General features: G+C 38.2%; 1 protein-coding gene across 7 annotated transcripts in view; it reads right to left on the bottom strand.

The window, feature by feature from the left end:
* Window positions 1-9,106: 9,106 nt before the first annotated feature.
* Window positions 9,107-27,634, bottom strand: part of IL15 (interleukin 15) — a 55,236-nt gene continuing 36,708 nt past the window's right edge. For 4 of the 7 annotated variants that reach the window (XM_009290312.1, XM_009290314.1, XM_009290313.1 and 1 more), the window contains 4 exons: window positions 26,357-26,438; window positions 25,836-25,877; window positions 24,656-24,799; window positions 22,278-23,980 (listed from right to left, as the gene is read on the bottom strand). In XM_009290312.1, the coding sequence (XP_009288587.1) occupies window positions 23,867-23,980; window positions 24,656-24,799; window positions 25,836-25,877; window positions 26,357-26,438 (382 nt within the window). In that variant the 3' untranslated portion in view covers window positions 22,278-23,866. The other 3 variants (XM_019474881.1, XM_019474879.1, XM_019474880.1) reach the window with 3 other exon arrangements.

Below are 27,634 nucleotides of genomic sequence, written 5' to 3'. Positions count from 1 at the left end.
ATTGTCCCTACCACCACATCTGCTTCAGGCCTGCCAGGAAAGGATCAGAAAGCTTCACTCTCTGGGATCCCCAGATCCTTTTGGGCTCTGCTTCTGGTCCTGTCTTGTCTTCAAGCCACATTCAACAAGGCCAAGTGCCGGGTCCTGCACTTCGGCCACAACAACCCCATGCAATGCTACAGGCTTGGAGAAGAGTGGCTGGAAAGGTGCCTGTCGGAAAAGGACCTGGGGGTGCTGGTCGACAGCCGGCTGAACATGAGCCGGCAGTGTGCCCAGGCGGCCAAGAAGGCCAATGGCATCCTGGCCTGGATCAGAAATAGTGTGGCCGGCAGGACCAGAGAAGCGATCGTGCCCCTGTACTCGGCCCTGGTGAGGCCGCACCTCGAATACTGTGTTCAGTTTTGGGCCCCTCACTACAAGAAGGACGTTGAGGTGCTGGAGCGTGTCCAGAGAAGGGCAACGAGGCTGGTGAGGGGTCTGGAGAACAAGTCTTCTGAGGAGCGGCTGAGGGAACTGGGGTTGTTTAGCCTGGAGAAAAGGAGGCTGAGGGGAGACCTCATCGCTCTCTGCAACTACCTGACAGGAGGTTGTAGCGAGGTGGGTGTTGGTCTCTTCTCCCAAGTAACTAGCGATAGGACGAGAGGAAATGGCCTCAAGTTGTGCCAGGGGAGGTTTAGATTGGACATGAGGAAAAATGTCTTTACTGAAAGAGTGGTGAAACATTGGAACAGGCTGCCCAGGGGAGTGGTGGAGTTCCCATCCCTGGAGGTATTTAAAAGACGAGTAGGTGCAGCGCTTAGGGACATGGTTTAGTGGGCGTGGTGGTGTTGGGTCGATGGTTGGACTCGATGATCTTAGAGGTCTTTTCCAACCTAAATGATTCTATGATTACCAAGAGTCTGTCTTTGCCCTTCCTTTGTTAGGGAAGCTGCTGGGAAGGAAAACTAGTTTATCTGAGATAGGAAATGGGAAGTGGATATTAAGGTAAGAAGATGCCTTTGGAGGTGGGGAGGAGGGTGGAGTTCTGTGTCTTGGATGGGTTGGGGGGTACGGGATGACTTGGAGCGGAGAGAGAACATGCCAGAAGAGGGGCAGGCTGAAGAAGGGGGAAAGGAAAGATCCCTGTCCCTCTCTGCACCTTTCAAAATGTCCCTCAGGCAAAAGACCTAAGCCTCCATTTTTATGTATAGTCTTTCCCCATATCTGACTGCTTGCTCCCAGGCCTACTCAGTTACATCTGAGTACCCTCTTAATACTCTTCTGACTTCTCCCAGACTTTTCTCTCCCCCAGCTCCCCATGCCATCTCTTCCACCCCTGAAAAATACAATCCTTTTTTTGCCTCAGGACAGCAACATTCAATTTTGCTTTCATAGCTATATAGCTTTGAGTCTTCTCTGCTATAAGATAGTCCAATAATTTAAGTGGGGAATGATCATGTTAATACGTATGATACTTAAAACACTCCACCAACTTCTTTCCTACTATAAGAAACATTCTGATAGGAGAAAAGAAGGAGTTACAAACTGACTTCAGGATAGAAAATAATTATAATCATGGTGAAAGTAACTAATTGACTTTCTTTTAATGCTGAAATTCTAAATAGGGATCCTGAAAAGATACTTTAATGCTGCACAGAGCTGCCCATTCCATCCACATTCTTTAAATCAGACCAGGGAAATAGAGTGCTAGTGAAGGGTAAGGGCTTTTCTTATTTGCTTAGTGAGTGTTTGCTGAACAATAAATATTTTTTTATTGGGATGTGACTGGAAAGTAATCTTATGATGGAATGTGCCTAAGTATTTTCAAGTACAGCTTGTTCAAAGGAAAGTAATTGAATAAAGGGAGCAGTTTTAAGTGTGATCCCAAAGGAAACTCTTTCCAGTGCCTAGCTAGAGGAATATAAGCCAAGGTAAAATATTCCATTATCAGATATAAAGTAAACTGTTGGTTGGTTACATTCTAGTAATAAACTGTCTTGCAATTATAGATCAATCTGTCTTTGATTCATCCGTTGTGTTTTAATGCACAGTGAGCTATTTTCTCTGTACTACTCCATTTTTCTTAATTGTCCATATTGTTGTTAAGTGCCTAAGAGAGTCAAGGGGTTTTGGCTGAATCTGGAAAGAGTACACTAAGCTATTAAATGAAGAATTTCTAATCTACCCTTACATTTAAAATGTTACAGTCTTCTATCAAAATATTAATCCAGGTGTGACCATTAAAATCTGAAATTCTTTATACAAGCTTTTATTGACCATCAAGCAGATGTGCAATCTAGCTAAAATGCATAGAATATGATATGAAAAAGATTAGTTCTCTTTAAAACAATTCCTTAAGATTGAGAACACATATCATATACACACACACACACACACACTGTTATGTCTGCAGTCATAGTAACGTTGGCATATTGTTCTTAGCAGGCTAAGTTAGAAGACCACAATGAGTCAGAATGCTGTTTCCAGGATGCTGTAGGAATCAGGAGAAATTTTACACGAAGTATAACTACTTGTTTTCCTGTCCTGCTTGAAGAGAATCATTTGTTGGTGATCACCACAGAACAAAACCAGGACACCATCCACTAGCAGCTCTATTTCTTAGCTACACTTAAAGAAAACTGATATTCAAAAGCTAACTGGACACGGTTATGGCCAACCTCCTCTAAATGACTCTGCTTGAGCAGCAGGGTTGGACCAGATGACCTCTAGAGGTCCTTTCAATCTCAACCAAAGAGAATCATTTGTTGGTGATCACCACAGAACAAAACCAGGACACCATCCACTAGCAGCTCTATTTCTTAGCTACACTTAAAGAAAACTGATATTCAAAAGCTAACTGGACACGGTTATGGCCAACCTCCTCTAAATGACTCTGCTTGAGCAGCAGGGTTGGACCAGATGACCTCTAAAGGTCCCTTCAATCTCAACCGTTCTATGATTCCTAAAATGGAGTTTATGAAAATGAAACCTTTACCTAAATGGAATTAAAAGACAAATGTTTGTTATGCTTGAAGGCTAACAGACAAACGTTTCATGGCATTTTCAAACTCTTTACTGAAGATGTAAATCTTCCCTGTCCAGTCCAATGACAGTTATCTGCTTCCTTTGCATACTTTATTAGATAGACAATATCTTTATATGTTTCTCTACAGACAAAAAAAGTCTCAACATTGGGTCTTACAGCTGCAGAACTGTAAGGCTTGTATGTTGCTAAAGAACTACAGCAACTAAGTTGCCTGCCCAACACAACTGAAAAAAAATAAATCTGTATTTTTATTAACTTCAATTAAAATTTGCTAGAAAAATATATGTATAAAGTTCTTTATTATCTTAAATGAGTTATCATTAGAACTTTGATCCAGCAGAAATCCAGTCTGGTAATGAAACTTCTTAAGTATACTTCTACTAAGTACAGCACTATATACTTCTTTGGGAATTCATCACCCATCACAGAGTATCTGAAGCATATGCTAAAAATGGGATCGTAGGAAAGGACGAAGTGTGTGAGCACTGAAACACAAGGGTTATTTTCAGTCTTTGACTTATAGCTGTAAGTTCAAGGAGAATTTTGATCCCTTTGTTGAAATCCAAAACAAGCGCTAAGACAGTTTACTCGTCAGGCACAGATTCTATGGGAAGATCAAGACAAAGTTCTACTTCAGAAAGTGACAATTCTTGTTTGGGATCCCTATCCTAGGTCTAGATGTTGTTGGAAAAAGTTCATTCTAATAAGCTTTAAGGGACAGAGCAGATGTTTTTGAGATAATCATATTAAAGAAAATGCAACTTTGTGCTGGAAAAGCTCTGATTTTTATTTGCTAACTATTTTAATTGTTGCTCTATGTATGTAAAATGGGTTTTCAAGTGTATGTAAGTATGGAACTGCCAATGCTGTCTCTGGGATGAGAGAGACCTGTCGGTGATGAATGTGACATTAAGTTTCCCACTTCTCTTTTCAGAAATTTCTTTAGAGACACACGTATCTTACATGTGCTGTTATGATTTGCAGAACACCTGCATCATTAGGAAGTCAAACTGTGCTCTGAAAAATACACATTGAGGATGACTTCACTATCAAAATCTCTTACTCTAGAATTATTCACGAACTGCTGTAGTAGGTCTGTAGCCAAGCGCAACAGAGAAGGTACCACTGTAGTGTGTTTCTGAATAGAAGATTGGGCAATAAACAGGACTATGGTTATAAATCATACAAATGTCATGAGGCAGCAAAGCAGAGAATGTAAAAGAAAAATGGCTATTACTGCTGACTGATAATTTATCTTTTAATCTAATTTTCTGTGAGCAAAGACATACCAATACCTCTGAAAATGGCTCGCCACAATATTTGGTGCTTACCACTCTGGCACAAGTTCTAAGAATTACTTCAGCACTTAATTTAATTTCAGTTGTACTGTTGTACCACCTCTGCTTAATAATATGTGTTCTTCTGCAGTGCCTGCCCTGTAGATTTCCTATCTCTGGGAAGCTATAGCCTACAAAGATCCCAATACCACATCTTTTTCCACGAAAAGCTTAAAAATGCTGAAGAGACAGTGTCCTAACCCACAATTCAAAGTACAAAATCAGTTAGTCTGTGACAAAAGCACAAACATTCCTCAGCCCCAAAAAAGGTGTTTAGTATGTTTTTTAAAACTTAGATTTTATTTTACCTGACATGAATTACGGGCTTGAGTCAAGTTCAGGAACTGAACTGAAAAAGGAAGAAAAGCGCTTTTTTTGTAAAAGATAGTGGCAAATGCAAGCATGCTACAATTTTCATAGGACACCTGTCACAGCCCTGTTGGCGCATGAAGCATAGGAAAATATGAAACTCTGATTATGTCCCCCAAAATCTATTTTAGAAGGTTGGCAGGTGGTAGCTACTTCTCTTGTACACACCTATTTTGTATATTTACAGCAACTGATGATTCCAGACTGGGGGGGTCTGGGGACTGGGGAGTGGTTTTCCTTTGGTGACTGCTTCTTTCCCGGAAAAGAAGCCTAATAAATTCCTCTGTTTAGCCCGGGCTTAGAGTATGAAATTATCCTAAACGCATGGATTGTGAGCCCTTTCATCTCTGTCCTGTGATCTGGTAAAAATGTCTGTCTTCTCTGACAGATCACCTTAAACTCTCCCTTTTGATGAAATCAAAATGACATAACATGGGTGCAGCGTTTGCTGGTAATGCTATTTTTTCTAGTTTGCTACACACCCATGAGAGAGAAGCAAGTGGGGAGGTCTTGCAATCTTTAACTACCCTAGATTTAAACATGTATTTGAGGTGGGTCATTTGTGGAAAGACACTAAGCATATTGGATAAAAATAATGCACCTTCCAGCTATTTTTCATCATGTGTTACAACAGATCTAACATTAAACATTTATTTGTTTGATAGGCACTAGCACTGATTTTAAGTTGTAAATAAATTTTCATATAATATTCTATTCAACATAAAATGGGCCTTTATACTTGACTGATAAGTCACTGAGCTGAAATTTAGTCTTGGCTGTGTTGGTGTAAATGCCTATCAACGACACGTTAATGGAGAATTTGACCCTTTTGCACAGGAGAGAGGACTCAGAAGATCTGCATATGAAAAGTTCTGTTATAAAATACAATATTCCAGAGAAGTATTAGTCACTCTTTACAATTGAGCGATAGTCTGGCTGATACTGCCCCTGTTATTATATATGTGGTTAAAATTGATTCCTAATGAAATTTTTTTTTCAAGACTTCTCAATCCTCAGAAATAATTTTTCAATACAAATACAGAGAAAATTTTAATACAAATTTTGTGTTTGGCTTCTGTGGTCATAATTTAAATATTTTACTGTGGGATGCTTCAGGGTCTCAACATGTAGGAATTTTTTTTATTTCCCATTGGTATTTGCCCACTTGCAAGAATCTGTTTTCATACACAACTATGTCAAGACTTCTCAATCCTCAGAAATAATTTTTCAATACAAATACAGAGAAAATTTTAATACAAATTTTGTGTTTGGCTTCTGTGGTCATAATTTAAATATTTTACTGTGGGATGCTTCAGGGTCTCAACATGTAGGAATTTTTTTTATTTCCCATTGGTATTTGCCCACTTGCAAGAATCTGTTTTCATACACAACTATGGCATATGCCCTGATATTCAGAGGATATTTTAAGGACTAAGGATTGTTATTGGAATTACTTTTTTTTAAAGTTTGTGCTCTTGAGGTCTAGCCAAATTTAGGTAGCAGCTTTTTAAGATTAGAAAACAAGAAGCTGCAAGTTTATCCCATTTGATCTCTATTTATACATAACAGTTCCACAGAGATTTTTGCCTGCGCTCATCCATTTCCCCCCTTCTGACCAACAATACACCTCCCTCCAAATCAACCTGGCGCTTACGAGCTGGCTATTTTGCAAGCTCACTACTTTTGAAAGATAGATTGTTATTACTTGTTTCTTCAGTCCATCCTATTCCTAGATCAGGAACCTACTCATGCCTTCTTGATTGTTTTTATTTTTGTTAGTGCTACTTCTTTTTCTTTTTTTTTTTAAATACAGATACTCTAATAATTGTATTATGGATGCCTCAGGTTTAGAGAGAGATACTGTTGCGATTTAGGCTGATAGTTATAATTTATCATCTGCTGCCTCTTCCATGAAAGATGTGTCACAACTGCATGTGTTGCAAGAAGGTTTTGTTAATAAACTTGGTATCAATTGAATACTTACAAGAAGAGATTATATTAGTTCGCTGAGCTAGACTGTGATTCTATTTATTGCTACTGTTAATTTGGCCTATCCCCTTTAATATCCTAGAAGTTATTTGGGAAGTCCTCCAGCATGTGAAGGGTCAGAATGTGGCACAGTATTTCACTGTTGGGTTTTTTTTAATGGTTCTAGTAAAATATTAAACTCTAATATGCCACTTCTTGAGCCTCAAATACTGTTGAGAGTTAGAACAGACTAATCTTTCAGAGTAGGTTTTCTTTTAATAGTCAGAGGACGTTCAGTCATAACTCATTTGTGTTTTCTTCTGTGGTAGTGTGATAGCTCTGTAGGGAGGAAAGGTCTGCACACATTTGTTCATTAACCTTGGTTCTCTGGCTATGGTAAGAAACCCTCTTTGGGACTGCATGCATACAGAAATGGGGGCACGGGGGCATCCGCATTCAGTTTGTTAACCTAGTAGTAGAGCCTACAAATTACTTCTGGCCGTGTAGTTTGGATTGCTATTTGGATTGCTTTTTGAATGCATGTTTTGTCTGTGTGGAAGTGCAGCATTGCTTAATTGGTATTTTCCCCTTGGTTACTTGGTTGAAAAGTTCAGTTTGTCACAGCTAATCTTTAATCCACAGCAACTCCCAAATGTATTTAGTGCACTGAATATATTGAGTAGTACATGTCAAGGTTGGAATAATAAATTAAAAGGTCATTTCTGTGCAGTGAAGTATGATTAGGGATCTCTGTGATTTGCACGCCTCTGAGCTCAGATACCTACTGGCAACAGTTCTATACTGAAAGTGCATGGCATGGGTACGGTGAGTTAACCTCAGCTAAGGGCCGAACTCCCTCTCATCTTCTCGCTCACTCCCCTTCCTCAGAAGGGCAGGGATAGAAAATAGGATGGGAAAGCTCGTGGGTCATGATGAAGATAGGCAGATTGCTTACCAAGGGCAAAACAGACTCAAAATGGGGAAAACTAATCTGATTTATTGCCAATTAAAATAGATTTGGGTGTTAGAACCAAATACAAACTTTAAAACACCTTTCCTCCCCGCTTTACCATGCTCAACTTCATTCCATCACTCTGGACTCCTCTATACCAACGCCTGAGTAGCCGCGGGGAAGGTATCGGGGGGGTAGGATTGTCAGTCCATAGTGGTTTCTCTCTGCTGTTCCTTCCCTCTTCACACTGTTCCCCTGCTCTGGCATGGACTCTCCCCATGGGCTGCAGTCCTTCAGGAAAAACCTGCTCCAGCATGGGCTCTCCATGGGCTACAGTTCCTTCAGGAAACATCCAACTGCTCCAGTGTGGGGTCCTCCATGAACTGCAGGGGATATCTGCTCCAATGCCATAGAGCACCTCCTCCTCCTTCTCTGACCTTGGTGTTGCCTCTGCTGTTTCTCATTCTTTTCTTTCCTACCTCCCCTCTCTCTGTCTGCCTTTTTTTTGCCCTTTCTTAAATATGTTTTCAAAGAGGTGCCACACACTTGGCTGATGGGGTCAGCCTGTGGTGGGTCTGTTGCAGAGAGGTAGAGAAAATCTCTATAAATCGAGTGCTTGTGCTGCTGGTGTAACCAAAGTTGTGTGCAATTTGCATACCTAGTTTGCCTTGCCATTTTGTAGGGGCATGGGAGGGGATAGCAAAGGAAGGCAGCCCTTTAGCTGGCTAGCCAGCAGCTGGCATATGCACATAACCCGCTTACGCTCATCACCTGATTTGCAGAGAGAGTATTTGTGGAGACAGAGTAGAGAAGTTGCAAAGGTGGGAAGGAATGAGGTTAAATTTAGGTGCAGTTTCCTTGGGATTTTCCATGCCCTCCCAAGATGCAAGCTGTAGTGGAACAGCTGTGTCCTGCCTGAGAACCATACATATGGGCTCAGAAAGGATCCTTAGAAGATGCTCTGCAGGTTCCTACCATGGAAGTATTGTCCTGTATGATGAGACTTCTGATCCAGAAGCAAGTCCTAAGCTTAAAAAATGGGGAAGTTCCTCCATCCACTAATTGAAATTTCCACCTGTAGCACTGCTGGGTCAGAAATGCCAGCTTTTAAATTTGGTGCTAGTATAGAACAGATTTTAGTGCCGTTTTTTGTAACTAAATAATGGATTTGAATTTAAGTTAAAAAAAGTGTTTACCTGAAAGATAGGTTCTTATCTAGCTGGCTGGCTGGAGAGCTAGCTAGGTATTTTCAATACAAGGGGATTAAAGAAGCTCAGTGGTTCTTTGTTAGTGGTTTACAGTTAGTATACAGCTGGCAAGAACTTCTAGTATTTGATTTATCTGTTTGTCATTTATCATTGACTCTCAGGTATGTTTACATGAATCCCTAAGAAAGAATGTTACACATCTATCAATTCTACCTTGCAAAGAAAGGCTATTAGAATAAGTAGGGAAATGATGCATTTATTTCATTAGAGATACAAAGATGATGACTAATTTTGACCTTTATAAATACCTTTGAGGTTAAATAGCAAAGAAAAAAGAATTATTTTAATTAAAGAAAATACTAGTTGTCCCTTCTTTTGATCCTGGGATCAAGAGGCTGGCCATGAGTGTTTCCCACTTCTCTGTAGTTGGGAACATCCTTTTAACTGAGAGTTGTATCTCGGGCTGAAATGTAACCTTACAGCATAAGAGCTGCTAACAGTGCCTCATTTCAGTTAGTCTCTCATTCTCTTCTTGCTTTCATAAGGTTCTTCCAAATTCCTGAAAAGAAGGGATCGAAACAATATATCAATGATAGTAAACTGTCTTAATTTAAGCTGTCCACAGCAGTTGAAGGCTGGTGATGACAGTAAAAGAGCAGAGATGCACAGCCTTCTGTAAATTCTGCTTTTCGACCCAAGGAATTGTCACCTCACTGCTCTACATCTTCCTTGTTATGCTAAGCAGGATATTGCCATTCTCTACAACCCAAATCAAAGTCTGTGTGCTGGAGACACAGTCTAACCCTGGAGGTGTAACCATCCATTTTAAGAGATGTCTTTAAAAGCCTAATCTGTAACTGGAAGAAATGCAGGAAGGGATACTATAAAGGAGGTGATAGACAAAAAAACAATATACAAAATGCAAGAGAATAAAATTAAATTATAGTCATCTGACTCATGTTCAAATCGAGATATGATTAATATACTTTGCTTATCAAAATGGGGTTTTGTGTTTTCTTTTTATTCTTTATTAAACTCTCTACCCTCACCCAGGATGTTGTAGGGTTTCTTCCCAGGAATGTATTTAATTGCTAACAGTTGGGATGCTTACAGTGAAGTTATAGAAATTCTGACCTAAGATTTACAGTAATGTTCCCTGTTAGAATATATTCTGAGACAGTTTTGAGTATTTTTAAATGGGGTAAAAATGGGGTTAAAAACTCCCTCAATTCTAAAATCACTTGTACATATTGAACAACTCGCGACACTCTGACTTTAATAAGTAAAAGACGCTTTCAGGTCTTTCCATCAAGGAAAAATACAAGCAATCTCAACCATAAGGTGGGTTTTACCATTATATTTGCAAAACTATTTTAAGAAAGTTTTGAGTATTTTTAAATGGGGTAAAAATGGGGTTAAAAACTCCCTCAATTCTAAAATCACTTGTACATATTTTGAACAACTCGACACTCTGACTTTAATAAGTAAAAGACGCTTTCAGGTCTTTCCATCAAGGAAAAATACAAGCAATCTCAACCATAAGGTGGGTTTTACCATTATATTTGCAAAACAAGAATGAGTTTGTACAATTCATTGTAGAACTATTGCCAAAGGTACATATCAGATAGTATTTGAATAGTCTTGAAAAAAACTACACAGAATCACTGCCTTGTATTTAAGAGTTTGTAGTTTTACCTTTACACAAAGAATGTCTTTTGGAAAATTCTTAATCACTTTAGGTATAGCCAAGATTTTTACTGTTGAGCTGATTTTGCTGGATTGACTGAGAGCCATTTCAGACTAACTTTAAGCTGGCTTTTGTTTTTAGATAGTGAAAGTTGAAAATTCCAGTAATTCTTTTTGGAATATAGAATTAAAACCACTGTAAATTTCCCTGAAGTCCTGAGAAAGTTTGAGAATGTAATCTATATACTCTTTGTATGTGCTAGTATCCCACACAGTATTATCCTAGGGCATGGGGAAAATGCAAACTACTTCCATACACATTTTTTGACATATATTTGTTATCCTCTTTTCACAAGGACATCAGTAGTCTTATAATAAAGCTGCAACTTAAGAAGTTGCTTAAAAGACTGTTTCTGAAGATGTAATAAGTTTCTCTGTTAGAAAATATTTTCAAGTAAAAAAATAATTTGCAACTCTGCTTACAACTAGAAAACAACCAACCATAAACTTTAGCATGAATACATTTCTGAGCTCTCTTGATATACTTTTGTTGTAGCAACAGCTGTGAGTGAATATTGTTTGAAGTAAACATCTGTTCCTTGCGGAAATGTTGTCCAACTGCACTGTTCAAGTTACAACATATGTCCCAGCGTCCTAACTACTATGCAAAAACTGGTCTGGAATACTTTCTGGCAGCATCTGGGGAGTTGAAACAACTTTTTGGGTGAGCATTGTTTTGACTTTTTGGACGAGCATTGTTTTGCCTTTTTGGACGATAAAAGACATTTGTAAGGCTTTTTGTTTTGTTCTACTAAGTAATTCTAAGATCTATTTGCTATAACTGTAGTTATAACTGATCTATTTGATACACTGTAGTTTATTAACAGAAAACTTTGATGCAGAGTGAGGGTTGCCTGGAGGTATAATCACGCCCTTCTGGAATGGCTTGTTCAACAAAACTCTGATGACCAAGAATGCACAGACAACCTTAAGCACTACAGATTTCACAGCCAAAGGAGATTTGCCCACACTGAAGCTTTATTCACTGTCTTAGGCATAGCTACTGTGAATATTGGAGGGCTTAAATAAAGCAGTTTGGCAGTAAGAGAATGATGCAGTCTGGAAGGACTTCACTGTGATGGAACTGAGTGAAACTTTTTTCTTGCATGGGGATGCACATGGCACGAAGGAAGGAGTGGGTATGCATCTCAAGAGATTTAATATGTCTCTTGTTCAGTACTGCTTCCACTGCAGAACCTAGAGTGGTCTGGCTATTGACAGCAATTAGGTTGGAGATGAGTGTAGTCTGGGTGTTTAATGAGAGGAAAATAAAAGTGTAACACCCCTAAGGAGAAGAGGGCTGTAAAATGAAGCACATACAACGTTTTTTACTATGAAGCAAGGAAGTGTTTTAGTGTGGGAAGGGTAAAGGCAGATCTTGTTTCATATTGTTCATAAACGTGGCATGGGTTGCTGTTGAAAACAGTGTCTGAGTGCATATGCTACTTAATTCTTACTCCCTACTTCTCAGAACCTTGAGATCTGCCAGTCTCAGCATTCATGGATATGATATTCAGCCAAGGAAATTACCGTGTTATTCTTTTATCTCTCAATTTCCCAGGGTTTTGTTGATTGTGGTCGTTACAGAGTACCTTTAGGTATTAGAGATCACCGTTACCAAGATGGTTTGCACTTGAAATGCTACTTGTAGCTAGGCAGGGAGAAAGGAGGCTCTGGTTTCAACATATGGTTGTTATGACCTTGTTATTGGTCATGATTTGCAGGCTTGGAAGATGTAGCTAACAGCTTAGTGAGAGGAGTCACAGATATCTGTGTGTCTAAATTCCAAATCCTGCCAGTTTTAATAGTGGTTACAATAACTTGAAGGACCGGAGGAAAAAAAAATTACTTTCTATGCCTTCACCCCTTCCTTGTGGCTCCTTAGAGCATATTTGTCAGCGGTGCTATCATTTTTGTCCTATCCCTTTATGTCACTGCAGCTTGAAAATATCCCTTGCTTTCTGGCACTAGATGAAGATTCATTCATTCATATGGTCACGCCCAAATAAGCTGTGCTGTGCCAGTTGGCCTTGGGGCCAAGGAATAATTCCTCACCCTTTCTTTTTATTTGTATTGGCATAGAGGCCTTTGATAATGAGAACAGGACTTTGGAATAGATATTTTAAGGCAGCTTGCCTAGAAGAAAATTATCTGCATAAACCCCACGTTCTATAATAGCCGTCATCACCGTCCTACTCAGTTGTTAATGGGACTTCTAGAAGCTCCACTGCACAGAGTTAGAAATTATGACTTCTAAAGAACTGTTTCAGGAGTGATTGGCTGTTGGTGATTGTGTCCTTTTCCTGTGCATTGAGGAGGACAAGGCATCATTTCCATAGCTTGGTCTTACTGTCAGTCACCAGACAACGGAAATCCTGTACAAGCACGTATCTGGAAAAGTTTATGTCCCACCTGCTGACACAACTGACGCCTGTTTTGTGGAAGTTCATCTGCTTGAGATTCCTTCACCAATGCTGAAACAGAACCTAGACTATCCAGAGTGATCAATGCTTTCAGAAGATCCCAGAAGATCATGAGGGGAAAAAAGGGGACATTAAACTGAGAAAAAACCCTTTAGATCTTTAAGCCAATAGTTAACATCTGCACCTTGTATGTCATAGCTGGAGAACTTAAAACTTACAAACAACTTAAGAAATTCAGTGAATTCTGTCTAAGTTGTCCCAGGTAGATCTTCATAATTTATTAGTGATATAAAATACTAGAGGATGAGGTCCTAAAAAGGAATTATGTCAAGTGATAAAAATACAGTACAGCCAAGGGATTTTTGGATAAGTTACCTTATCCAAATGCCTGATACCTACTGCTAGGAAGATTGTCTAGGGTAAAATGAAGCCCAGTCACTGCCCTGCACTAGGCAATGTAAGAGAGAGAAATGTTGTCTGAAGACATCAGTAAAAAATTTAAAATGTCGAATGATGCATGAAAGCAGGAAGCTTGTTACAAAAAAAAGTTGCAGAAATTATTCATAATGATCTAATTTTCTCTGAATTAGTTGTTGCAAGCTTGCCAAAGGAACAACCAAAGGAAATATAGATTAATCTCTCATTTGTTATCTCATGACTAAAAGAAATTAAGAAAAGATTCTTGCAAAATGTGATGTAAAAAGTCACAATTAAGGTTAATGAGGAGAAGAAATTCCCAGCTGTCAGAACTGATATTGAACTCTATTCAATATTGCTGCCTTAGAGGATTGGGGAGTTCCATGTACTACTAACTGGATAAATATTAAGTGACTTGAATGCTTTGAGATTGACCAAAAGCATGGTTTCACTTCTCAGTACTCTATTCAAAAACAGTAGACTCTATCAATTATAAGAAATACTAGGGGTTTTTTTTGGTGGGAGAGAAAATTTTGTCTTATTGGGAAAATGACAGCTCGAAAGATCCCAAGCTGTGATTACTAATATGTCCTGTATTACTGCAAGACTACAGATTTCAAGCTAACTGACAGAATTATATGACTCTTTGAAGACCTGGGAAAGGCAGCTTTTAAATAGAATTTCTCAGTTTTACCTATGGCACAGATAGCACACTGCTACAATACAATGTTGTCATTGTTTGTGCCATATTAGAAATGTTCTAATGACATAAGTATATTTTAAATTTCTCTTAAATTCTCTTTTGTCACTTTAACGAGATCTGTCATTTGTGGTAGAAGAGCCGTTAAGGTTGTGTAATGATTACTGACATGCAATATTTCATTTTGAAAAGCCAAGTACAGTTGCTTCCTGAAAAGCATTGGATAAACAAAGCTGCAAGCTGACGGCTTCTCACAACAGAAATAGTGTATTTTGGTCTGACACAGGTTCCTTCAGCAATATTGTCACTGTATTTTAAAAGTTGATTTTGAGAAAACAACTTGACATATAAAAAGTGAGTTGCAGTTCTTTGTTTTCCTCAACTACAACTTGTGAAAAGAGTGCATTAGAACCCATTCTCAGAGTATTTACAATGTTTTTATTTTTACTGGAGGCAGTCCTTAGAACTATGGGTTTTTTCATGCTTTTTTATTCTGATGACAATTTAACATTTTCTGATGGACAATAGGGTTGTTTTTCTTCATTACTTTTTGCTTAGGTGGCCTGTGGACCACAAGCTGAAAATCTCTTGATTAGGGCATATGGTAGTTGACCCTGTACACACATGTACACACACGTAAAATAAGCAGTAGTATATTGTCATGGTTTAACCTCAGCTGGCAACTGAGCACCACCCAGCCGCTCGCTCACTCTCCCCCCCAACCCCCAGTGGGATGGGGCCCCTCCCAGCTTCTTGTGCACCTCCAGCCTTCTTAGTCGGTAGAGCACGGGAAGCTGAAAAGTCCTTGACTAGTGTCACCACTGCTTAGCAACCACTAAAACATCGGTGTGTAACCAACATTGTTCTCACCCTAAATCCACACAGCACTGTACCAGCTACTAGAAAGAAAATTAACTCTATCCCTGCCGAAACCAGGGCATATATGAATGCTCACCTGTTCTTGTGCACCTCCAGCCTTCTCAGTCGGTAGAGCACGGGAAGCTGAAAAGTCCTTGACTAGTGTAAGCACTGCTTAGCAACCACTAAAACATCGGTGTGTAACCAACATTGTTCTCACCCTAAATCCAAAACACAGCACTGTACCAGCTACTAGAAAGAAAATTAACTCTATCCCTGCCGAAACCAGGGCATATATGAATGAACTCACCTGTTTGATGTAGGAAAGTGGATGAACACTAAGCTGTTCCAGTTAGAAGTAGATAAATTCTGATTACTCCTGAAGACTCCAGTGAATATAACAAAAATAATGCCCCTGCCTTAAAGTGCTTGCAATGCAAGATATGAGTAGGTAAATACAGCAAATATACTAGGTAGAAATAGGTGTATTTAAGCCTGTAGATGTCTACTGGTAAATCTGCACATTCTAGAAGTCTAGAACACTCAGTGTAAATAATTTGCAATGGTTTGAAAAGCAAACCAAACCATCTTTTAATTTTGCTTGTTTAACTTTTCATAGTCAGCTCTTGATCCACAAAACAATACCTGATTTTTTTGTGAAACGTAGAAATAAATTAAAATGTCTCTCTATTACAAGTGGTAGATGGAACATTTTACCTTGCTTGTATCCCAAAAATCACATCTGGATTTTTTATGTGGCTAGTGCTCATACTATGTACCTGCCAACACAGATTGAATGTGCAGTGCAAACCACAAAAAAAATTGCATTGGTTGAATAAACAGAGTTAGGAATTTTACTGATAATAAACAGTATGGGCATGAACACATAAAGCAATGTGATTATATTGTCTTAAAGCAACATTAATTTATTATTAGGTTATGATTATATTATGTGTCATAAACAATATGGTTCTGTATCATTATATTATTATTATTTTATTATTATATTCTAATATAACCACAGTTCTCATCATTTAATATGTTCTGGCATAAAGCATATCTCATACTAGAGTTTGACCAGCGTCTATTCAAAAGCAACACTATTAATGTATCATCATATAAAACAGCTGCACATATTTGTTCATAAATATAACTTAGACAACATAAAAAAAAAATTCTTTTTACTAGAAAAAAAAATCAGCTCAGGTTAGATAATGGTAAATTTACCATCTGGATAGAGCAAACAAAACACCAGAAAATACAGATTCATAGGAAGATTGAAGATTGAATCAAAACATAAAATAAAGCATATATATATATGCTTTTATATATATATAAAAATATATTTTTATTTATATATGTATATATGTATGTTGACCCCCTGAGCTTCAGATAATTTTTCATATCACATATTATGCACGTTTTTTTTAATTTGAAAGGCACAGCCACTTACAGAAAGATACAGAAAGTTTTGGCACTGAACAAACTTTGATAATTCTCCGCTCTATTTCATCAGGTTTAAAGAAAGCAGTATTTTGTATAAAACTGTAATCACAAAGTAGAAAATCAGAATTACTGAACCTCTTTTTATGCTGAAGAAGCTAATGGCACAGGGAGAAGTGATGTAAGGTAGAAGAGTTTCAGTCAGCTGCAAACTTTGTTAAAGCCTGTAACTTTGACAAATACTCTTCTGCTCAACAGAAAGTGCAGATAATCTTTTTTATGCTGTAAAAGTGGTTGATGTGAGACGTGAAAGTGAGGTTGCTGGAAGATATGTTAAGCCACATAGCAGGTTGGTTTATCTGGCTGACTACAGAGTTTCTGTAATTGTACATGGAGATTGAACTCTGACCTGTATATATTGAAGTGGAAAGCCCGGAGGAATATTGAGTCTCACTGGGAAAAGAAACAAAGGGGCAAAGTTTGTGTGGTTCAGGAGTATGTGGAATTACAGTCTGGGGATGAAACCATGCTGTTGTTTTTTCTTGCCTAGGGAATTTGAATACGATGATGAGAGACTAGCTTTATTACAAGATAAATCTTAAGTAAATACTTGGGTTTAGAAATTTGAAAGAACTGTGGAGGCAGCCCATTGGAATATAAACCCGTTTATGTTCCCCAGGGAAATCAGATTTTGAAGGAACAGGATGAAAGATTCAATTCTTTTCATGGGTGCCATAGCATTAGAGTCACAGTTGATAGGAACTCTGTCATGATCCATTTCTGTTGGACATATGTTTTTACAAATGGGCTCTAATAAATTAGTTGAGGATGAAGGTATTTACGTCGATTCATTTCTTTTGTCCACGAGCACATGTTCTAAAGATTATGCCTCATACCTTAGATAACTCCTGACGTTTCTTCAACTGCTTCCCTCCCCATTCACCATCTGGCTGAGACTTTAAAGATTTTACCCAGTAGTTAGTCACCATCCATATCTGAAAAATCTGATTCAGACTCAGAAGGAAGAGAATCAGGATAAGATATTCATTTGTATGCTAAAGTTAAAATAAGCTTCTTTAGCCTTTGGTATTTCTCAAGAAATTTCCCAGAAATCCCCCTGGTTTGTGTTTATGTCCTAACTTCATTCCTTTTTCCCCCATACGTTTTCCGCTTTTAGAGGTAGTGATCTGCCTATGCCACGGTACAGATAAGTCAGTCATTTAAACAGATGTTTCATTCTTTATTGTATTTGCCCATCTTCTCCCCCTTTTTTACCAATCCAGTTGATTCCTGATCAGCTCTACTTGACCAAGAAAATACCACCTCTAATAAGTATTCAGAAGAGGGTGAGGTTTTGGAAGATTTTTATTTCTTTATGTCTTTATTTAAGGTGTTGATTATTCGCCTAATTAAGCCTTTTGATAAGGACATGAGAATTCTCTAACATTTCCAGGTTTTGGAGGAAAATAGTTGGAAGGAAACAGCTTAGAGATGCTGATTTGATCTTATTATTGCAAAACACATAACCTACTCATTTACGGCTTTCTTTTCCTCCTTAAGTTCATGTGAGTAATATTCCATAGAGAGCATAGTAGCAAAGTTTAGTTGTTTCTTCTCTGCCTCTAGAGAAGGTATAGCTCTTTACACACTACAGAATAGTCCCCTTTTAAGTATGGCTCAGTGTCATGTTGATCAGTCTCCTGATGCTGTACAGAAATTCTGATATGCAATGCTGTTTCTATCGCTAGTAAGGTATGCCTTCATATGGATGAGCTGCAAGTGAAGGCTACTTTGGATAAAAATTAATGTTATTTCTATTCTCAAGAACACCGATACTGACTTAAGGATACAATGATGTTTGTGTCTCTTGCTTTGGCTTCATCCACTTGTTTTGAGCAGCTAGTTCATTCTCACATTCTTAGTCGTCCTGCCAAGACACCCTTTCATGACCTTGGCTCAGGGACTCAGGATGGGAATTTCCAAAGTTTTCCAAAACCCCCCTTTGGTGCCTGTTAGGGGGAAGACATGAATGATTTGACTGCAGTTGTGGGAAGTACTCTTTGAAATTTGCTGTTTATCTTTGAAATTGCAGGCATATCCTTATTTCCATCCAGCCCTTTGCCAAATTCTGCTACTCAGAAAGAACTGATGCAGTAGATTCACAGTGAGTTGGAATAATTTTGCTTTCACTGTTATAATTTCCTTCCTCCTGTTTGCTTTCATTCCTGTAGTGGATGTTTCATTTTTCCTCGCTTTCCAGTACTACCAGGAAGAGGTTGGCAGCTCAGTCACCTTCGAGTGTAACTGTGAGAAAAGCAAATCTTATGATATTGGAGTTATTGATAATTACAGCTAGGCTAATCTTAGATGACTTTATTGTAATATTGTTCCTATATATTTGTTCCATATTACTCCTATGAGAAGTGCAACAAAATATTAATAGCTCCATCCTGTTGTGGCGTTGCCCGCATTAAACTAGGAAAGGATGGCAGGCAGAGAAAGAGATTCACAAGGGTGACAGGGCACTTAGTTTGAGTTTAGTGGACAGTAGAACCACAGTATCTGTGATGCAGCTGCCTAGACAAATGAGTTGACTAATAATTGTACATGTAATTTATGTACTTGGAATGGGTAGTGATGTGATTATCTAGTGCTATGTGTCATACAAAAGCTAATTTGCAACATGCCTCTGTCCTAGTCAGTTTACCTGGAGGCCATAACCTACTGCGCAGTAATTTTCTGTGTAAATGCAAATGGCCTTTTGCTTTACAAAATAGATGATATTTCTGGAGACATTCACTGATCCTCTGGTGTGATAGGAGGATAATACTGTTGCTCCAGTGCAGCCACTTGAATGCCTATGATCTGCTGCACCTGCATGTCTAGTATTCCTACTTAGAGGCAGAAGTACTGAAAAATTGAACAGTTCTTTGGTACTCAAAAATATAACTGGCAAAACATGCAGGCGATGGTAATTCAGTGACATCTTCTGTTAAGGCATGTAACAATATGACTGTTTTTCAGGTGCTGAACTAGACTTATGAAAAAAATCCTGAATCTCTGTTGAAATCTCTGTTGGGCCTGTTCAGAAAGCTGCATGCAGCAGGAAAAACAAAGAGGGAGCAGGCTGTTGCTTTCAGGAGATTAAATCAACATAGACTGTACTGGCTTCTACAGTAGCTACCCTCCTTGGCTTCTATTAAACTTTGGATCTGGACCCTCGGTTGAAGGGTTGAAGCAGTTGAAACCCTGCTTTAGCTATAAAGAATGCCTGTTGATACACATAGCAAATACACTGTTTGCCCTCCTTTCTAAGAGTTACCGCTGTACATTGGGCTGACTGACTCAAATGTTCATTGTCTCTCTGAGCTTTTGCCACATGGAGCTGGAATGGATCCTAAAGTATGTTTCTAACTATTATTTTCCTCACATAGCCATATGAACAAGACGGATAATCTGAAATTGCTGCTGAGCCCCCAGCTACTTCACTGAACAAGACGGATAATCTGAAATTGCTGCTACTTCACCGCAGGCAAAGAATCACCTTTTTTTACATTTTCCCCAAAACAGTGAAGCTCCCAACAAGATAGGTAGCTGCAGTTCAGAATTTGTCTTTTTCCACTACCGTTAATGATTCTAGCTTTCAGAAAGTTCTCATTTCCAAATGAACTAGCAAATGAACACTTATATCAATCCCTTAAAAGGGGATGTGAATGGAGAAAAACATGAAACCACTCATACCACCACTCACGTCAAATGAGGAGTCACCTGTTTCTGTCTGGGCAAAACAGACCAGCAGCTGTAGACCTGCAGCACTCTTATTAGCCTGCCCTTTGCTTGCTCTCAAGGTTCCCACGGCTGCTGGCTTCTCACTGAAGGCATCTTGCCCATTAAAATAGCATCTCCTTGCTTAAAGAAGAGACAAATGGAACACTACCTCTGGGCAGTCATTAATTATTACAGACTTATGCATCCACATAGGTAAATGCCTAAGAAGGGCCACTTAGGATGTAAAAGCTTACTCTGGGTATCAGAGGAGAATACTCCTTCGGTGTACTCAACAGTGATAATGCCATATTACTAGCTTAATTAAATCACTGTATAACCTTAGTCAGAAATTGAACTGACTTAAAAAATTGTGAGGAAACTGTCAGATACTACTTTTAAGGTCCAAATGTCTACTAGGGAAATGAAATTAAGACGTACTGTGCCCTCTAATTGTAAAAGACAGTTGGACATTGCAGAAGCTGAAATCTATTGATCATGCAGTGTAGATGGACTGCTTAAAAGAAAATCTGGACTGCAGAAATCATAGGTTAAATTCTCTTATGTGTTGTAATTATATTATAGCTATAAGTATTATAGCTAATAGTCCTTGTATAAATAAACTGATGCTGATCCAGAAGTGACTTTAAACTGTGAGGACTTTCAAACGTCTCCTGTGAAACTACCTGCACAGTACATGATCAACAGGTGCTCAAATATTCGGAGCCACTGGAGGCAATGTTCTATTGATGAGCAACCAATATTTATCTTCAGGGTCTAACAAAACAACAAGAAGGCAGAGGATGTCAGACATCATCTGCCCTAGAGCTACTTGCGTTATCCTGTTAAAGTATAGACAGAAATATGGATACTGAATACCAGGAAAGGAAAGGAAAAATAGATTTTAAATTATTGCAAAGTCAGGAACAGAATTATGTAGTCCAAAAATTCTGTGGAAGAGCATTATTCTTCTCTTCTGGTGTCAAAAGGTAGAGTTATTTCTTTTTCTGAACATAGAAACACTCTGCTATGAGTCACCTTAGTCCCAAACTGAGTTGGATTAATTGGAGAAAATACAGTATTGATCTTTTTCTTAACATTTACCAACAGTAGTTGGAAAAGATTAGATAGTAAATGCCACACAAATGACTAGACCTTGTGTAGAAGAAATATCTTCCTCAACCTAGGGATGATTACTTCAAAAGTAGGCACCCTGAATTAGTTTTTGCTGTTCTGCCTGCAGTACTAACAAGTCATATCAGATTCATGCATATCTTAGTCATATTGAATCTTTTCCTCTGGGATATGTATGAATTACCTCACTAAAAAAAATACCAACCTGGCCTTAATTTAGTCCATCTTTTATACTGATCATTTCTTATAACCATAGGATTCAGGATGCAGTAAAGCTTTCATTTGGCAGCTTAGCTCTCAGGAAAAACGAAAACCCCAGGAGAAATACTGGAGAACCAGATTAGCCAATGGCCTTTTTTGGTTCTACAATATGCATCTGGAACAGGTGGAAGTGAAACGAAATAAAAGAGATTTGGCCAATGTCCAATAGAAAGTGGCTAACGGGGTGGCAAGCTGAGTGGACACAGACTTAGCAATATTCTTTTGGAAAGACAAATTCACAGTATTTAACATACTTGCCACTGGTAAATGATTTAATAAAAATCAGAATAAAATTAATCAGGGAACCAATTTTCACAATGGCCAAGATAAAGAAAACTATCTGAGCAAAGGAGCTGTTTGTTTCTCCCATCACGAATACTGCTGGGCTGTGTCTCAAGCTCCCTCACAGCTAGAAATAAGGAAAATCCCGTTACCTCTTTGATTAAAGACCACAGTTGTAACTCGGTATTACCTTGCCTATACACGTGACATCAGGCAGGAGAAAATCATATTCAATGCATACCATTGTTTTAAGGAAAAATTTAAAATGTAGGACCAGTTTACTTCATCCAAACTATGTAATAAACACTTCTTTCATTGATGTTTTGCAGTCGCAAATAATTTGTTTATTTCTTCTGTGATACCTCTGCCATTGTTTAATCCTGATATCAATGTGCTTATGAATTTACCAATCAGTTAGTCTGTAAGTCACCTGGAAGATGACATTCACTGTGCTCACATTTATGTTCTTTCTCTTGTAGTTTACTGGAGATTCAGCTCCTCAGAGTGCTGAAGATGATTGACTGTTGGGAGTAACCCAACAATAAGGGAGTACCAAGCAGTGTCTTTGTTGCCATAATGAGATTGAGACTTCCTTCCTCCTAAGCGGACAGCTGAATGACTCAGCCATTTATCAAATGAAGATGGAGAAATGGAGGTGTCTGGACGAAAGAATTACTTATTATGGATAGCAGTTGGTATGACATGGTTATGAATCATGAAAAAAGCAGTTACTTTAGAAAGAGCTGAAAGAAGACTGTGCAACATTTCAGAACTACCAGGGGACAGGTGACTTTGCATTGAGTCTTAGAAATACATTCCAATAACTGATCAAAAGTGATTCCTGCCTTCAAAGTTCTTATCCCAAAAGGTGACCAAAGTTACAAACTCTGCTACATAGGAAAGATTTCTACCACATAGAATTATTTTTTTTAAGTGCGTAACAGACTTGGTCACCTCCTTTATTCAGAGACTGAAATTTACGCTACTTTTCTTTGGTTGAAATTTAGATTGAAATCTTTCTTTGGTAATTGCTGAAGGAACTGTAGTAATTACCATAATGACTAAGGTAGTGCCTGTGTCAGAGGTAACAAATGAACTAACAAAGCCTGTTCTGTCGTTGGACAGTGGAACCAAGCACCAGCATTACCGTCTGTTGAGAAGGCTGGAGATAATTTTTAATACCCTTATGCTACCATTGTACAAAAGGGAAAAAAGGCAAGGAAGAATCTTTAAATAAATATTCTAATTTTTTACTTTGAATTCTTAGGTAAAACAAGTAATTGGGTTTACCTGAAAACCATAGTACAAATAAATATATTAAGAGATAGCCAATAGACCTTTAAGACAAACAGGCCTCAGCTTGTGTTTTGACACTAGTTCGTTGAAGGAAAGTTAACGAGAAGAAAAATAGCAAGGAAAAACTGTCAGACATGACTAACAACAAAAGTGAGAGATGAGCTAGGATCTTCTAGGAGCACAGATAGTAAAGGGATAGATTTCAGATAACAAAAATAGCTATTTCCAAATACTTTAACAGGGTATGATAAATTTATATTAATACTAATAATAGAAGAGCTTTTCTCTGAAACCCCATTCGCTTAGCCCTGAACTGATGTTCATGAGGAGGTTCCCACTGCAAATATCCCGAGATCTTCTTAAAGAATTTTGTTGGAATGTTGGTAAGTTAGGCAGGATTTCTTTTCTGATGGATTTACCAAAAAACAAAGACACTTTAAGTCAAAAAGAAGCTTTAAACCCTGTTACATTCCTTTCATTTGTATTTCATAAGTAATATCATTTGTGTGTATTCGGTTATGAATACATTGTGAATTTCAGGGATTTTATTATTCTTTGTTTACGTGTTATGCTGTGTAAGTAGGATTGTAAGTGATATACTTTCCAGTTTATTGCTGGCAATAATCTAATTTCTCTGAGGATGTTCGTGGAAGAGTCTTGGTTCCCAGCTTGTGTCTTTTGGTCAGTGTTTGCATTCCTTCTGTATAACCTTTACAAAACTCTGTATAAATTCTGTAAAATTTTTTTCATCATACTCTTCACATTCTTTGCATTTTGCTGATGTTGTGGAATTCAACTGAAAAAGAAAATGCAATAGTAAAGCAGGATACTGATCTATTTGTTCTGATAGAAAACTAACCCTTGTTTGTCCTGTTTTTGTGAATATTTCCAATGCAGTCAATGGCTACAAGAAAGCATTGCTGGAGGCTTCCACGGTACTTATGTTCTGTGCAGTTCCTGGGTTGCTTTCTGAGTAGGATCAGCTCTCAAAGATACAGCACTTCAGTGAGAGATGCATGTGGCTGTCCCTTTGAAGATTGGGATACTTTTCTGTATGTGTCTGAGCATACCTGACTTTAGATACTGAAGTTACACACTGTTATTTATACATACACATTCAAACACCCTGATGTATGTATGCATACATACATCATGTATGTATGCACATGTATGTGCATACATACACCCTGATGTATGCACATGTATGTGCATACATACACCCTGATGTATGTATGCACAGTCAAAAGTATTTGCTTTGATGGGAATCCTGAAAGTGGTTTTCTAAAAAACACTAAATTCTGCTTTTTCATCATTATATGTGTAGCTTTTTCATTGGTATATGTACAGGTTGCTGGATCCCATTTGCTTTCATCTGTACCATCCCACCTTTTATATAACAAAAGAGGTATTTCTGCTACTGAAGAAACTCTTTTGATTTGCCTTTTTTCCACAGACTGTTGGTGTCGCTTACCTTGTTCTTTTCTAAGCTTGCATTTCCATTTTTGCATATGTTCAATACATCCTGTGTTTTACTACAATTTTTGATACGACATTCTTGAAGAATCACTTTCATCTCTAAGAAAAAGCATCTTATTACAGGTTCTTGGCATTCTTTCTGAAAAAATGAAGTAGTAATAGTTTTATGATTAAATAGGAATAAGTGAATGTAAGATATAATTTACCACGAAGTGGCTGATTTTTATTTACTGGATATCTCTTCTTACTATTCAAATACTTTTAAATATCTCCAAAGATTGCGATTGGCTGTGAGAGCTGACAGCATAAAGGCCAGCCAATTTGCTAAGATGAGGTGAAACATAGTGTCTTGATGCAGAACACAGAAAAATATTTAATTAGGATAGGAATTTGGGATATAATTAAACATAGTGGAATTAAATTAGTATTATTCTTAGTAGTTCTAGCACTTTCATTCAGAGATCTGAATTCAGAATAGGGGAGGGGAGGGTAGCTAGGTAGGGGAGAAGAGAGAGTAGATATTATCTGTATTTCACCAATTAAAGAAAAAGAAGCAGAGGTACTGATTTCTCCATCAAGTCAACAATAAAGCCAAGAATAAGTCCCAGGTTGTCTGACTTTCACATCAGACTGTCCCACTTAAAGAAAATCTTCCTGACATTACCCGGTATTAAATCAGCCATTACAATGGATTAACCTTTCTGGCTCAGTTCAGCTAAGAGAATGTGTGTGCGGCTGGCAAAAGCAGAGAAATGCACAGGTAGATGCTGACAATTACTCTCCATATTCCACTTCTCCAGTATTTTATTCCATTAAGTAGTGCATGGTGTTAAATAATCGTCTTTGGAAGTATTTTCTTTGTCACTTTTTTCCTCCCTCAAATTACAAATGAATACCAACATTATTTTAGCAGTGTTTCCTTTAATAAGATCATTTGGGATCATCCCTTTTAATTGATTAATTTTAATAGCAGGTGATTCAATAAAAATAATTAATACCTGCTTACGTAATTTATCATAAGTACTTTACTAACAGAACTGTTACTTTCAAGGCAAATTATTTGATTTCTGAAACTTTTCTCAAATTAGATCAAGGCTGCCTTAGAAGAAAGTTGCTAGTAAAGAAATGAAGCTACCGTATTAGACCAGCTGTGGTCAAATTTCGAGCTTACTTACATCCTCATCTGTGTTTGCAGTATATAAACTGACATCAATGTCCTAGAAGAAAACAAGAGTTACAATTATGAACATTAACTAACAGATTTAGAGATAATAAAGCTAACTCTGCAAGACAGGGATTAGCTCCAAGTTCAAAGGCCCAATCCATCCCCGGCAAGGCAGGGGATCTTAAAGTCACCTAGTAACCTGCAGGATGGGCTTCACTGTGAGGAGGACTCATCAGAATCAAGCCCCACAATACTTTCTCTGAAGGACCTAACTCCCAAGCCCACTGCCCCTTTTCTTAGAAAAAAGTGAGAAAGGAAATAATATTTAATTCTAGAGTCCCCAGTATTTGGTCAACTCCAATTCCTTTTAACCTTCTATTCCCTTGCTTCCACCCATGAAACAGCATTATACAAACACCATCCCTTTTCCTGCTCCCTGTCACTGACACTTCTTAGCTGAGTACAGTGCTAAATATTTAATTATGTCTGCTCCTATGCTTACATGAAATGCTGACTTTTTTATGAACTTACTTTGGATGTCTTGATCTGCTCCAAATCTTTCAGAACTTCTGCCCACTTGCAATGACCTGCTGCTGTCTTTGGTACATAAGCACTAGAACAGAAGAAAACCGGTCACCATTAGGCTAAACAGTAGGTATACACAATGTTTATGCTGAAAAAAGTGTCAGAGATTATTAAGATACTATAGACACATTGTTTACATGTATATATACATATGGTAAATGTGTGGGGCAAGTATATTTGACAAATCATAAAATCATACAGATACATTAAAACTGTATCTCAGAGTCACACACTGTATAAACAATGTGGTTTTTAAAAAGGCCAGTTTTACAGAACGTAATGCAAGAGAAAGGTTCAACTACTTAATGTAAAATACCTACAATTCTTTTAAAGTATAAAATATAATCAAATTTCAATAATCACAAATTTCACAGTTTCTTATACTGAAAATTTCCTCCCCTGCTACTATGGAATTTCCACCTTAAGCCCTGTAGAAATATTATTTGTCATTTTAGATGTAATGTTTTGTGTACAGGAAAGCTTCCTCCTGCTATGGATAAGATTTTGCTCAAAGTGAACCACTAAAGGGTAGAAGGAAGATTTCTTTCTCCTTGGAAGATTTTTGGAATGTGAATTGCAGTTTTAACGTGTCCCTGCTTGGACCCTTAATTTGGATGCCATTCAGTACTGCTGTACTATAAATAATATACAACAATGTAGGGAAAGACAGACCAATTGTTTTGGGAAGCTGGTTTAAAACAAGCAGTTGTTAAACATTTAAGCCTTAACAAAAGAATCAAAAATTACAAGATTTTTGAGAAAGGAAAAAAGGGTGTTTATAACAAGAACCAGAGGACACTTACCATGTTTTCACCAGGGGGAGAGAGAGAGAAGAAATATCAGACTGTATTGGGTTTGCATGGCAAGGTTTTGGTAGCGGGGGGGGCTACAGGGGTGGCTTCTGTGAGAAGCTGCTAGAAGCTTCCTCCATGTCCGATAGAGCCAATGCCAGCCCACTCCAAGACGGACCCGCCACTGGCCAAGGCCGAGCCAGTCAGTGACGGTGGTAGTGCCTCTGGGATAACATATTTAAGAAGGGGAAAAATGAGCAACTACAGCCAAGGAGAGGAGTGAGAACATGTGAGAGAAACAACTCTGCAGACACCAAGGTCAGTGAAGAAGGAGGGAGAGGAGGCAGCGCTCCAGGTGCCAGAGCAGAGATTCCCCTGCAGCCTGTGGTGAAGACCATGGTGAGGCAGGCTGTCCCCCTGCAGCACATGGAGG

Source organism: Aptenodytes forsteri, unplaced genomic scaffold (assembly GCF_000699145.1).
Source record: "Aptenodytes forsteri isolate BGI_AS27 unplaced genomic scaffold, ASM69914v1 Scaffold125, whole genome shotgun sequence".
NCBI classification, from domain to species: Eukaryota; Metazoa; Chordata; class Aves; order Sphenisciformes; family Spheniscidae; genus Aptenodytes; species Aptenodytes forsteri.
Note: the sequence above shows the minus strand (reverse complement) of the source record. Positions and strands in the feature narration are given on the sequence as shown.